We start from the raw sequence: 14869 nt of genomic DNA on the forward strand, positions 1-14869 counted from the left end.
TTAAGTTTCTGCTCCACTCTTTGTCCCTGCATTTACTTTTGACAAGAGGAATTCTGGATTAATATTTTTGACAAGGGTGCGTGGCCTCAACTGTCAACCGGAGGCCATGCCTATTCACTGGATATGGTCTCTACAGGTTCTATCTCTCCATTGTTGGATATTTTGTCTAAAGTCCTCGGTCTTGGGTCCTGGGAACCTCTTGAATCCCGGCATCTGGAACTTTCTAGGTGCTTCCACCAGGTCCCCTTCCCCCACTGCTGTACACCTACTTTCAAATTCCTGACCCATCTCATCCTCTGAGCTGTGCCCTTTTCTCCCTCCTTTGTCCCTCCAAGATCCTTCTCTTCCTCAACTTCCCAGAGATCACTCTCTTTCTCCTACTGAGTACTACTGTAGCATCCACACTTGGGTGTTATCTTATCTCCTCTTGACTTTCATATGGTCTGTGAGTTGCATCGTGGGAATTCCAAGCTTGTTTTGCTAATATCCACTTATCAGTGAGTGCACACCATGTGTGTCCCTTTGTGACTGGGTTACCTCACTCAAGATGGTATTTTCACGTTCCATCCATTTGCCTAAGAATTTCATGAAATCACTGTGTTTAATAGCTTGAAGCTCTGGTTGGTTGGCATTGTTTTTCATATGGGGTCTCAAGCCTCTTCAAGCTCTTTCAGTCCTTCACTAATTCCTTCAACGGGGGTCCTGTTCTCAGTTCAGTGGTTTAATGATGGCATTTGCCTCTGTATTTGCTGTATTCTGGCTGTGTCTCTCAGGAGAGATCTACATCCAGTTCCTATTGGTCTGCACTTCTTTGATTCATCCATCTTATCTAGTTTGGTGGCTGTATATGTATGGGCCACATGTGGGGCAGACTCTGAATGGGTGTTCCTTCTGCCTCTGTTCTAAACTTTGCCTCCTTATTCCCTGCCAAGGGAATTTTGTTCCCCTTTTACAGAAGGAGTGAAGCATTCACATTTTGATCATCCGTCTTGAGTTTCATTTGTTCTGTGCATCTAGGGTAATTCAAGCATTTGGGCTAATAGCCACTTATCAATGAGTGCATAACATGTATGTCTTTCTGTGTTTGGGTTAGCTCACTCAGGATGATATTTTCCAGTTCCATCCATTTGCCTATGAATTTCATAAAGTCGTTTTTTTTGATAGCTGAGTAATATACCATTGTGTAGATGGACCATATTTGCTGTATCCATTCCTCTGTTGAAGGGCATCTGGGTTCTTTCCAGCTTCTGGCTATTATAAATAAGGCTGCTATGAATATAGTAGAGCACGTGTCTTTTTTATATGTTGGGGCATCTTTTGGGTATATGCCCAAGAGAGGTATAGCTGGGTCCTCAGGTAGTTCAATGTCCAATTTTCTGAGGAACCTCCAGACTGATTTCCAGAATGGTTGTACCAGTCTGCAATCCCACCAACAATGGAGGAGTGTTCCTCTTTCTCCACATCCTCACCAGCATTTGCTGTCACCTGAGTTTTTGATCTTAGCCATTCTGACTGGTGTAAGGTGAAATCTCCGGGTTGTTTTGATTTGCATTTCCCTCATGACTAAAGATGTTGAACATTTCTTTAGGTGTTTCTCAGCCATTCGGCATTCTTCAGCTGTGAATTTTTTGTTTAGCTCTGGACCCCATTTTTTAATAGGATTATTTGTCTCCTTGCGGTCTAACTTCTTGAGTTCTTTGTATATTTTGGATATAAGGCCTCTATCTGTTGTAGGATTGGTAAAGATCTTTTCCCAATCTGTTGGTTGTTGTTTTGTCCTAACCACAGTGTCGTTTGCCTTACAGAAGCTTTGCAGTTTTATGAGATCCCATTTGTCGATTCTTGATCTTAGAGCATAAGCCATTGCTGTTTTGTTCAGGAAATTTTTTCCAGTGCCCATGTGTTTCAAATGCTGCCCTAGTTTTTCTTCTATTAGTTTGAGTGTATCTGGTTTGATGTGGAGGTCCTTGATCCACTTGGACTTAGGCTTTGTACAGGGTGATAAGCATGGACCGATCTGCATTCTTCTACATGTTGACCTCCAGTTGCACCAGCACCATTTGCTGAAAATGCTATCTTTTTTCCATTTGATGGTTTTGGCTCCTTTGTCAAAAATCAAGTGCCCATAGGTGTGTGGGTTCATTTCTGGGTCTTCAATTCTGTTCCATTGTTCTATCTGTCTGTCTCTGTACCAATACCATGCAGTTTTTATCACTATTGCTCTGTAATACTGCTTGAGTTCAGGGATAGTGATTCCCCCTGAAGTCCTTTTATTGTTGAGGATAGTTTTAGCTGTCCTGGGTTTTTTGTTATTCCAGATGAATTTACAAAATGTTCTGTCTAACTCTGTGAAGAATTGTGTCCGAATTTTGATGGGGATTGCATTGAATCTGTAGATCGCTTTTGGTAAAATAGCCATTTTTAGAATATTAGTCCTGTGAATTCATGAGCCTGAAAGATATTGCCATCCTCTGAGATCTTCTGCAATATCTTTCTTCAGAGACTTGAAGTTCTTATCATACAGATCTTTTACTTGCTTGGGTAAAGTCACCTGGACGTATTTTATATTATTTAGGACTATTATGAAGGGTATCATTTTTCTTTTTCTTTTTTTTGAAACTTTTTTTTTTTAATTAACTTGAGTGTTTCTTATTTACATTTCGAGTGTTATTCCCTTTCCCGGTTTCCGGGCAAGCATCCCCCTAATCCCTCCCCCTCCCCTTCTTTATGGGTGTTCCCCTCCCCATCCTCCCCCCGTTGCCGCCCTCCCCACAACAATCACGTTCACTGGGGGTTCAGTCTTAGCAGGACCAAGGGCTTCCCCTTCCACTGGTGCTCTTACTAGGATATTCATTGCTACCTATGAGGTCAGAGTCCAGGGTCAGTCCATGTATAGTCTTTAGGTAGTGGCTTAGTCCCTGGAAGCTCTGGTTGCTTGGCATTGTTGTTCATAAGGGATCTCGAGCTCCTTCAAGCTCTTCCAGTTCTTTCTCTGATTCCTTCAATGGGGGTCCTGTTCTCAGTTCAGTGGTTTGCTGCTGGCATTCGCCTATGTATTTGCTGTATTCTGGCTGTGTCTCTCAGGAGAGATCTACCTTCGGCTCCTGTCGGCCTGCACTTCTTTGCTTCATCCATCTTGTCTAATTGGATGGCTGCATATGTATGGGCCACATGTGGGGCAGGCTTTGAATGGGTGTTCCTTCTGTGTCTGTTTTAGTCTTTGCCTCTCTATTCCCTGCCAAAGGTATTCTTGTTCCCCTTTTAAAGAAGGAGTGAAGCATTCACATTTTGGTCATCTGTCTTGAGTTTCATTTGTTCTAGGCATCTAGGGTAATTCAAGCATGGGTATCATTTTTCTAATTTCTTTCTTGGCTTGTTTCTCTTTTGTGTAGAGGAAGGCTGCTGATTTATTTAAGATAATTTTATACACATCCACTTTGCTGAAGGTGTTTATCAGGTTAGTAGTTCCCTGATTGTACTTTTGGGATCGCTTAAATATACTAACATATCATCTATAAATAGTGATATTTTGACTTCTTCTTTTCCAATCTGTTTCCCTTTGATCTTCTCCTGTCGTCTGATTGCTCTGGCTAGAACTTCAAGAACTATATTGAATAAGTAGGGAGAGAGTGGGCAGCCTTGTCTAGTCCCTGATTTTAGTGGGATTGCTTCAAGTTTCTCTCCATTTAGTTTAATATTAGCTACTGGTTTGCTGTGTATGGCTTTTACTATGTTTAGGTACGGGTCTTGAATTCCTATTCTTTCCAGGACTTTTACCATGAAGGGGTGTTGAATTTTGTCAAATGCTTTCTCAGCATCTATTGAAATGATCATGTGGTTTTTATCTTTCAGTTTGTTTATATAATGGATTAATTTGATGGTTTTCCGTATATTAAACCATCTCTGCATGCCTGGGATGAAGCCTACTTGATCTTGATGGATGATTGTTTTGATGTGCTCTTGGATTCAGTTTGCAGGAATTTTATTGAGTATTTTTGCGTCGATATTTATAAGGGAAATTGGTCTGAAGTTCTCTTTCTTTGTTGGGTCTTAGTGTGGTTTAGGTATAAGAGTAATTGTGGCTTCATAGAAGGAATTCGGTAGTGCTCCATCTGTTTCAGTTTTGTCCAATAGTTTGGATAGTATTGGTATGAGGTCTTCTATGAAGATCTGAATTCTGCACTGAACCCATCTGGACCTGGGCTCTTTTTGGTTGGGAGACCTTTAATGACTGCTTCTATTTCTTTAGGAGTTTGTTTAACTGGTTTATCTGTTCCTGATTTAACTTTGGTACCTGGTATCTGTCTAGGAAATTGTTCATTTCCTCAAGATTTTCATGTTTTGTTGAATACAGGCTTTTGTAGTAGGATATGATGATTTTTTGAATTTCCTCTGATTCTATAGTTACGTGTCCGTTTTCATTTCTGATTTTGTTAATTTATACATACTCTGTGTCCTTGAGTTAGTCTGGCTAAGGGTTTATCTATCTTGTTGATTTTCTCAAAGAACCAACTTTTGGTTCTGTTGATTCTTTCTATAGTCCTTTTTGTTTCTATTTAGTTGATTTCAGTTCTGAGTTTGATTATTTCCTGCCTTCTACTCCTCCTGGGTGTATTTGCTTCTTTTTGTTCTAGAGCTTTTAGGTGTGCTGTCAAGCTGCTGACATATGCTCTTTCCTGTTTCTTTCTGCAGGCACTCAGCGCTATGAGTTTTCCTCTTAGCACAGCTTTCATTGTGTCCCATAAGTTTGGGTATGTTGTACCTTCATTTTCATTAAATTCTAAAAAGTTTTTAATTTCTTTCTTTATTTCTTCCCTGACCAGGTTATCACTGAGTAGAGCATTGTTCAACTTCCATGTATATGTGAGCATTCTTCCCTTATTGTTATTGAAGACCAGCGTTAGCCCGTGGTGGTCTGATAGGACACATGGGATTATTTCTATCTTTCTGTATCTGTTGAGGCCTGTTTATGACCGATTATATGGTCAATTTTGGAGAAAGTACCATGAGGTGGTGAGAAGAATGTATATCCTTTTGCTTTAGGATAGAATGTTCTATAAATATCTGTTAAGTCCATTTGGTTCATGACTTCTCTTAGTCTGTCTATGTCTCTGTTTAATTTCTGTTTCCATGATCTGTCCATTGATGAGAGTGGGGTGTTGAAATCTCCTACTATTATTGTGTGAGGTTCAATGTGTTCTTTGAGCTTTAGTAAGATTTCTTTTACGTATGTAGGTGCCCTTGTATTTGGAGCATAGATATTTAGGATTGAGAGTTCATCTTGGTGGATTTTTCCTTTGATGAATATGAAGTGTCCTTCCTTATCTTTTTTGATGACTTTTAGTTGAAAATTGATTTTATTTGATATTAGAATGGCTACTCCAGCTTGCTTCTTCTGACCATTTGTTCGGAAAGTTGTTTTCCAGCCTTTCACTCTGAGGTGGTGTCTGTCTTTGTCTCTGTGATGTGTTTCCTGTAGGCAGCAGAATGCAGGGTCCTCATTGCGTATCCATTTTGTTAATCTATATCTTTTTATTCGGGAGTTGAGGCCATTGATGTTGATAGATATTAAGGAATAGTGATTATTGCTTCCTGTTATATTCGTGTTTTGATGTGAGATTATGTTTGTGTGCTTTTCTTCTGTTTGTTTTGTTGCCAAGACGATTAGTTTCTTGCTTTTTCTTGGGTGTAGCTTGCCTCCTTATGTTGGGCTTTACCATTTATTATCCTTTGTAGCACTGGATTTGTAGAAAGATATTGTGAAAATTTGGTTTTGTCACGGAATATCTTGGTTTCTCCATCTATGTTAATTGAGAGTTTTGCAGGATATAGTAACCTGGGCTGGCATTTGTGTTCTCTTAGGGTCTGTATGACATCTCTCCAGGATCTTCTGGCTTTCACAGTCTCTGGTGGAAGTCTGGTGTGATTCTGATATGTCTGCCTTTATATGTTACTTGACCTTTTTCCCTTACTGCTTTTAATATTCTTTCTTTGTTTTGTGCATTTGGTGTTTTGACTATTATGTGACAGGAGGAGTTTCTTTTCTGGTCCAATCTATTTGGAGTTCTATAGGCTTCTTGTATGTTTATGGGCATCTCTTTCTTTAGGTTAGGGAAGTTTTCTTCTATGATTTTGTTGAAGATATTTACTGGTCCTTTGAGCTGGGAGTCTTCACTCTCTTCTATACCTATTATCCTTAGGTATGATCTTCTCCTTGAGTTCTGGATTTCCTGTATGTTTTGGACCAGTAACTTTTTCCGTTTTACATTATCTTTGACAGTTGTGTCTATGATTTCTTTTCTTTTCTTTTTTTTTTGTCCTTCATTTAGGGTTTTATTCCAGATGTAGTCAAATTGACAACCAAAAAGAGCCATAACAATAGTTTTTAACACAGACACCATTCTTCTAGTGCATCAGACTGTAATATCTATTATCTTGTTTAATATAGCTAACACATGCATTTGAATTCTGAAGTGTGAGAGTGGACAAGAGGTACTCAACATACTACTTTACATAAAATATTTCCAAATTAACATGTCTAACAAGACAGTAAATGTGTATTAACAAGAACATAGGCTTACATTTTTATCTTGAAACTCAGAGATGTTTTACATTATCTTTTTATTAAAACTACCATTTAGCTTTCTAAAATAACAGGTTGCTTTTAAAATTCTAAACACTTGAAAAAATGGAAAAAAATTATTTTTAGGCACACAGTTTCCAAATCTATGTCATAGAGCCACATTACTCTTCCTCTTTGAAAAAATATTCCTATTTTCTCCTTATTTTCTTTTTGCTTTGAGTTTTAAATTTATTGAGCTTCATAAATGCACTTGACCTATTCTAATAATACAATGCTACAGACATCACTGGTTGGCAACATTAATTCCATCTCACCCTTATTTTTCTATTATATTGTAACTTAAAATATACACATTTTCCAAGGGTTCAGATATGAACACCTATATGTATGTGAAATTTTCAGCTTATTTCTCTTTCCCATATACATAAATTTTATAAGTGCTGACTACTATTGGACGGTCAAGAATAAAGTGAATGTTAATGTTAAAAACAAGAGTAAAATGCAAGAGCAAGCAATAGAGAGAAAAATTTCTCATATTTGCATCATACTCTTAAAGGGACTTAAGATTAAAAATAAATGTGAATAATTATAAAGAAACATTGACACACCTCTACCAAAGACAGAATGTTTTCTTATATGAATGTTATCTTTTGTTCCATTAATTGCTGAAGTCAATGTGGGTGGTTTAGTCAGTCAATTTTTTCTTCCTAACTTTCAAGTACTATAGCATAAATAGGTCTGTGAGCATGCCAAATGAATCTTCAACCCTTGTAGAATCATATATAGCTTCTTCATCTTGGCATTTACAAATATCCCTAGCATTTCATCATCCAAATAAAAAACTTAATTATTTTATTTAATTACATCCCAAATGTTGCCCTCTCCTGGTCCCCCCTTCCAGAGTTTTTCACCTCATCTTCCCTCCTCTTCAGTTCTGAGACTGGGATCTCCCTGGTGGGAATCCCTTTCCGATGGAGCATAAATTCTCTACAGGATTTGGCCCATCCTCTTGAACTGAGGCCAGATAAGATAGCCCTATGCTGCATATAGCAAGATACCTCGGACCAGCCTGTGACTACTCTTTGGTTGGTGGCTCAGACTTTAAGAGCTCCCAGGGTCCCAGGTTAGTCGGCACTGTTCTTCTTCTTCTTCTTCTTCTTCTTCTTCTTCTTCTTCTTCTTCTTCTTCTTCTTCTTCTTCTTCTTCTTCTTCTTCTTCTTCTTCTTCTTCTTCTTCTTCTTCTTCTTCTTCTTCTTCTTCTTCTTCTTCTTCTTCTTCTTCTTCTTCTTCTTCTTCTTCTTCTTCTTCTTCTTCTTCTTCTTCTTCTTCTTCTTCTTCTTCTTCTTCTTCTTCTTCTTCTTCTTCTTCTTCTTCTTTTATTAACTTGAGTATTTCTTATATACATTTCGAGTGTTATTCCCTTTCCCGGTTTCCGGGCAAACATCCCCCTCCCCCCTCCCCTTCCTTATGGGTGTTCCCCTCCCAACCCTCCCCCCATTGCTGCCCTCCCCCCAACAGTCTAGTTCACTGGGGGTTCAGTCTTAGCAGGACCCAGGGCTTCCCCTTCCACTGGTGCTCTTACTAGGATATTCATTGCTACCTATGAGGTCAGAGTCCAAGGTCAGTCCATGTATAGTTTTTAGGTAGTGGCTTAGTCCCTGGAAGCTCTGGTTGCTTGGTATTGTTGTACATATGGGGTCTCGAGCCCCTTCAAGCTCTTCCAGTTCTTTCTCTGATTCCTTCAACGGGGGTCCTGTTCTCAGTTCAGTGGTTTGCTGCTGGCATTCGCCTCTGTATTTGCTGTATTCTGGCTGTGTCTCTCAGGAGCGATCTACATCCGGCTCCTGTCGGCCTGCACTTCTTTGCTTCATCCATCTTGTCTAATTGGGTGGCTGTATATGTATGGGCCACATGTGGGGCAGGCTCTGAATGGGTGTTCCTTCAGTCTCTGTTTTAATCTTTGCCTCTCTCTTCCCTGCCAAGGGTATTCTTGTTCCCCTTTTAAAGAAGGAGTGACGCATTCACATTTTGATCATCCGTCTTGAGTTTCATTTGTTCTGGGCATCTAGGGTAATTCAAGCATTTGGGCTAATAGCCAGTTATCAATGAGTGCATAACATGTGTGTTTTTCTGTGATTGGGTTAGATCAGTCAGGATGATATTTTCCAGTTCCAACCATTTGCCTACGAATTTCATAAAGTCATTGTTTTTGATAGCTGAGTAATATTCCATTGTGTAGATGTACCACATTTTCTGTATCCATTCCTCTGTTGAAGGGCATCTGGGTTCTTTCCAGCTTCTGGCTATTATAAGTAAGGCTGCAATGAACATAGTGGAGCACGTGTCTTTTTTATATGTTGGGGCATCTTTTGGGTACATGCCCAAGAGAGGTATAGCTGGATCCTCAGGCAGTTCAATGTCCAATTTTCTGAGGAACCTCCAGACTGATTTCCAGAATGGTTGTATCAGTCTGCAACCCCACCAACAATGGAGGAGTGTTCCTCTTTCTCCACATCCTCTCCAGCATCTGCTGTCACCTGAGTTTTTGATCTTAGCCATTCTCACTGGTGTGAGGTGAAATCTCAGGGTTGTTTTGATTTGCATTTCCCTTACGACTAAAGATGTTGAACATTTCTTTAGGTGTTTCTCAGCCATTCGGCATTCCTCAGCTGTGAATTCTTTGTTTAGCTCTGAACCCCATTTTTTTTATTAACTTGAGTATTTCTTATATACATTTCAAGTGTTATTCCCTTTCCCGGTTTCCGGGCAAACCTCCCCCTCCCCCCTCCCCTTCCTTATGGGTGTTCCCCTCCCAACCCTCCCCCCATTGCCGCCCTCCCCCCATAGTCTAGTTCACTGGGGGTTCAGTCTTAGCAGGACCCAGGGCTTCCCCTTCCACTGGTGCTCTTACTAGGATATTCATTGCTACCTATGGGGTCAGAGTCCAGGGTCAGTCCATGTATAGTCTTTAGTCTGAACCCCATTTTTTAATAGGGTTATTTGTCTCCCTGTGGTCTAACTTCTTGAGTTCTTTGTATATTTTGGATATAAGGCCTCTATCTGTTGTAGGATTGGTAAAGATCTTTTCCCAATCTGTTGGTTGCCGTTTTGTCCTAACCACAGTGTCCTTTGCCTTACAGAAGCTTTGCAGTTTTATGAGATCCCATTTGCCGATTCTTGATCTTAGAGCATAAGCCATTGGTGTTTTGCTCAGGAAATTTTTTCCAGTGCCCATGTGTTCCAGATGCTTCCCTAGTTTTTCTTCTATTAGTTTGAGTGTATCTGGTTTGATGTGGAGGTCCTTGACCCACTTGAACTTAAGCTTTGTACAGGGTGATAAGCATGGATCGATCTGCATTCTTCTACATGTTGACCTCCAGTTGAACCATGTCTATGATTTCTATGGAATCTTCTGCTCCTGCGATTCTCTCTTCTATCTCTTGTATTCTGTTTGTGATGCTTGTATTCATTGCTCCTTGTCTCTTCCTTTGGTTTTCTATATCCAGGGTTGTTTCCCTGTGTTCTTTCTTTATTGCTTCTATTTCCATTTTTAATTCTTTCAACTGTTTGATTGTGTTTTCCTGGAATTCTTTCAGGGATTTTTGTGATTCCTCTCTATAGGCTTCTACTTGTTTATTTATGTTTTCCTGCATTTCTTTAAGCATGTCTTTCTTGAAGTCCTCCAGCATCATGATCAAATATGCTTTTAAATCTAGGTCTTCCTTTTCTGGTGTGTTTGTATATTCAGTGTTTGCTTTGGTGGGAGAATTGGGCTCCGATGATGCCATGTAGTCTTGTTTTCTGTTGCTTGGGTTCCTGTGCTTGCCTCTTGCCATCAGATTGTCTCTGGTGGTACTTTGTTCTGGTATTTCTGACAGTGGCTAGACCGTCCTATAGGCCTTCGTGTCAGAAGTGCTGTGGACCTGTTTTCCTGTTTTCTTTCAGCCAGTTATGGGAACAGAGTGTTCTGCTTTCAGGTGTGTAGCCTTTCCTGTCTACTGGTCTTCAGCTATTCCTGTGGGCCTTTGTCCCGAGTCCACCAGGCAGGTCGCTTGTAGCAGAAAAGTTGGTCTTACCTGTGGTCCCGTGGCTCAAGTTGCTGTGGCAGGCTGCTTTTGAGTTCTCCATGAGGGCAGTAACCAGGAGGGTCTGCGCCGCCTTTTCCTGGAGTCCCCTGTGCACTGGGGTCCCAGATGGCGTTAGGTGTTTTCCTCTGGAGTCAGAAATGTGGGCAGAGTGTAGTCTCTTCTGGCTTCCCAGGCGTGTCTGCTTCTCTGAAGGTTTAGCTCTCCCTCCCATGGGATTTAGGTGCAGATAGCTGTTGATCCCGTTCCTTCAGGTCCGGGCAGTGTCTGGAGCGTGGGTAGTCGGGAGGACCTGCAGCTCCAGTGCCCCTATCTTCCGGTTCCCAGAGGCCGTATACAGTTTCCTATTGGGCCAGGCATACGGGCAGGGGTGGGCAGTATTGATGGTCTCTCCCACTCTGCAGTCTCAGGAGTCCCCACCTGTCCGGGCGCTGAGCTCTCTCTCCCAAGGGGTTTGGGAGCAGTGAGTCTGTCAGTGTATTTTTTATCTATTTTATTTGGGTTCTTTTATCTCTACCTTTCTTCCAACTCTATTCTTTCCAATACTCCAACACTAGGTAGAAGAGAAAGGTTAGAGGGGTAAGCGGGCATAGGTCTCTTTAAACTACTTCCTGATGAATAGGGAGAGTTCCTTGAGGCAAGTCTAATCTTCATAGTCTGGATATCTCCAGCTTCTTATTTTTTTCTCTAGACCACCAGCAAGATCATCAGCAGGAGCAGGAACCAGTAGGAGGAACCTCCTCCTTTCCCCTTTCTCTTCCTTCAGAATGCTGATTCTCAATGGGCTCTGGGCTTTGGCATGTTACTCTGGCATTTTTACTCTGAAGTTTCCAGAGATTCAGAATTAAACTATTTGCAGCTGGCAGAATCACACTGCTGCCAGATCACCACACAAGGCTGTTGTTGTGAATAATCGGAAACAACCTGATATTGTACACCTGGAATTAAAACAAAAAACATGTCTTTATAGCACAGCTGGGCTTTTCTTTCAAAAACAGAACAGAACAAAACAAAACAAAACAAAACTCTCACTACAAATATGTTGCTCAAAAATCATTGGTAAGTCTAAAATGTAAGGTTGAAATGTCTTCATGGTAAATTCATCTCAGATGATGCTTTAACTGGGAGGAGAGGCTGGCCTTGAATTTCTGTGAGGATGGACTTGATGACTATGGTCTGTATTTCTCCTTTAGTCTGAGGTCATCTGATTTATTGGAGATTCACAATCTTTCTAGTGATATCCTTGAAGCTTTGTTTCACTTGCTTATTCCTTAGAGTGTAAATGAATGGATTCAGTAAAGGCGCAACTGACGTATTGAGTACAGCTATACCTTTATTGAAGGCAACTCCTTCTGTGACTGAAGGTTTTATGTACATGGAGATGCAGCTTCCATAAGAGAGGGAGATGACAACCATGTGGGAGGAACACGTGGAAAATGCCTTCTTCCTCTGGTGTGCAGATGGGATCTTCAGAATGGTCCTGATGATGCGTGTGTAGGAGAGAATCACCAGCACCAGGGTGACAATCAAGGTCAGGACTGCTAAAACAAAGTCAAAGAGTTCCAGCAGCCTTGTGTCTGAACAAGCTATTTCTATGAGGGGCCCATAGTCACAGTAATAATGATTGAGCACATTGGATGCACAGAAATCCAGTTGACTGGTCAGGATGATTGGAAATAAGATGATTAGGAGCCCACTCATCCAAGAACAGAGGACCAGCAGGGTACAGACCCTGTTGCTCATGATGGTGCTGTAGTGCAGGGGCTTACAGATGGCCACATATCGGTCATAGGACATGGCAGTCAGAAGGTAAAACTCAGTGGCTCCAAAGAAGATGGCAAAGAAGTACTGAGTGAAGCACCCAGCAAAGCTGATGGTCTTAATTCCTGTGGAGATGCTGAAGAGCATTCGAGGAGTAAACGTGGATGTGAAGGAGATTTCAAGGAAGGAGAAGTTCCTGAGGAAGAAGTACATGGGTGTCTGGAGGTGGGAATCCAGCAGTGTGAGGACAATGATGGTCAGGTTCCCCAGAACACTGAGTATGTATGTGAGGAGGAGAAATAGGAAAACACAGATTTGAAGATCTGGGGAATCTGTGAGTCCCAGCAGAATGAATTCAGTCGAAGTCTGATTTTTAACAGCTAACATTGGCTGCCTGCGAATACATAGGGGTGTCGAATTAGTGATAGGTCTGGAATATTTAAGATAAACTTTTTTTTCTGTAAAATTGCAGAAAACTTCACCCTCTCAGGCTGCATGGGCTATATTACTAGACTGAGAATTTTTCTATGCTTTATTTTTTAAAATATTTTTAAGATAATTTATGCATGCTTTTCTTCTAAACAAACACCCAAATTCTTTTCTGTTTTTAAGTTTTATTTGAACAAGCCTCTTCTTAAAAACAATTGAAAAAAAAAAACAATTGAGTTGATTGAACTGATTCCATCCCACAGCTTCCTGCTCCCAAATCCAATGGGAGAGAGAGCTGAATGCCCAGAAGTGTGGACCATCTTGAGACCGCAGGACAGACTGCCACTTCTGCCCACCTTTGCCCACATCCCTGGCCCTAGAGGAAACTGCATAGTGCTTCTGGACACAGGAATATAGGAGCAGTAAGCAACATGTACCTGTGGTTCCAGTCTGCTCCTGGAACTGAACTGAACTGGTCAAACATCTCCCTGCACCCAAATCCCATGGGGGAGAGAGCTGGATCCTCAGAAATGTGGATACTCTTGAGAAATCAGAGGAGACTAGCCTCTGCCCACATTCCCAACCCAAGAGGGAATTGCCTGGTGCCACCTGTGCCCTTTGGGCACAGGGACTTAGGAGGAGTCAGGGGAAGGACCCTTCTGATTCCTGCCTGCACTGAGAACTGAAAGATAGTAACTATGAGCTCCTACACATCGGACACCAGAATGCTCTGTTCCCAGAAACGGCTGAAAGAAAACAGGTCTACAGGAGTGCTGACACAGAGGCCTACAGGAGGGTCAAGCCACTGTCAGAAACAGCAAGAAAAGCTAACACCAGAGACAACCTGATGGTGAGAGGCAAGCACTGGAACCTAAGCAACAGAAACCATCAGAGCCCAGTTCTCCCACCAAAGTCAATACTGTATATCCAAATACACCAGAAAAGCAAGATCTAGATTTAAAATCACATTTTATGATGATGATGGAGGACTTTAAGAAGGACATAATTAATTCCCTTAAAGAAATACAGGACAACACAAGTAAACAAGTGAAGCTCTTAAAGAGGAAACACAAACATCCCTTAAAGAATTACAGGGCTGCCGCTGCAGAGAGCCCGTGGGCAGCACCCCACGAGCGAACTTGAGCCTCGGGACCACAGGTAAGACCAACTTTTCTGCTGCAAGAAAGCTGCCTGGTGAGCTTGGGATACACGGAAGCAGAATTCCTCTAGGACCGGGCACGTTCTGTGTTTACCGGAAGTCCCACACCCGCGGATCCTGGCCCGCAGCAGCTCTCTGCTCCCAGACCCCGTGAGAGAGAGAGACCCAACCGCCTGGTCAGGTGGGCACTCCTGAGGCTGCAGAGCGGAAGAGACCACCAACACTGCTCACCCCTGCCCACATCCCTGGCCCAAGAGGAAACTGTATAAGGCCTCTGGGCTCCCGTGGGGGAGGGCCCAGGAGCGGCAGGACCCCTGCCTGAGACACCGCCGGAACCTGAAGGAAACAGACCGGATAAACAGTTCTCTGCACCCAAATCCCGTGGGAGGGAGAGCTAAACCTTCAGAGAGGCAGACAAGCCTGGGAAACCAGAAGAGACTGCTCTCTGCACATACATCTCGGACCCCAGAGGAAAAAGCCAAAGACCATCTGGAACCCTGGTGCACTGAAGCTCCCGGAAGGGGCGGCACAGGTCTTCCTGGTTGCTGCTGCTGCAGAGAGCCCGTGGGCAGCACCCCACGAGCGAACTTGAGCCTCGGGACCACAGGTAAGACCAAATTTTCTGCTGCAAGAAAGCTGCCTGGTGAACTCAAGACACAGGCCCACAGGAACAGCTGAAGACCTGTAGAGAGGAAAAACTACACGCCCGAAAGCAGAACACTCTGTCCCCATAACTGACTGAAAGAGAGGAAAACAGGTCTACAGCACTCCTGACACACAGGCTTATAGGACAGTCTAGCCACTGTCAGAAATAGCAGAACAAAGTAACACTAGAGATAATCTGATGGCGAG

The 14869-nt window shown here is 42.1% G+C and overlaps 1 protein-coding gene across 1 annotated transcript; it reads right to left on the reverse strand.

The window, feature by feature from the left end:
• Positions 1-11877: 11877 nt before the first annotated feature.
• Or6c63 (olfactory receptor family 6 subfamily C member 63) lies at positions 11878-12816 on the reverse strand. Its single transcript, NM_001000707.1, has one exon. The coding sequence runs from the start codon at positions 12814-12816 to the stop codon at positions 11878-11880; it is 939 nt and encodes a 312-aa protein (NP_001000707.1).
• Between the last annotated feature and the right edge of the window lie 2053 nt (positions 12817-14869).

The sequence above is a fragment of the Rattus norvegicus genome, chromosome 7, assembly GCF_021556685.1.
Source record: "Rattus norvegicus strain SHRSP/BbbUtx chromosome 7, alternate assembly SHRSP_T2T, whole genome shotgun sequence".
NCBI lineage: Eukaryota > Metazoa > Chordata > Mammalia > Rodentia > Muridae > Rattus > Rattus norvegicus.

Bases quoted from the DNA above. Each gene is read 5' to 3' on its own strand.
- Or6c63 (NM_001000707.1), bottom strand. From the start codon at position 12,816: ATGTTAGCTGTTAAAAATCAGACTTCGACTGAATTCATTCTGCTGGGA.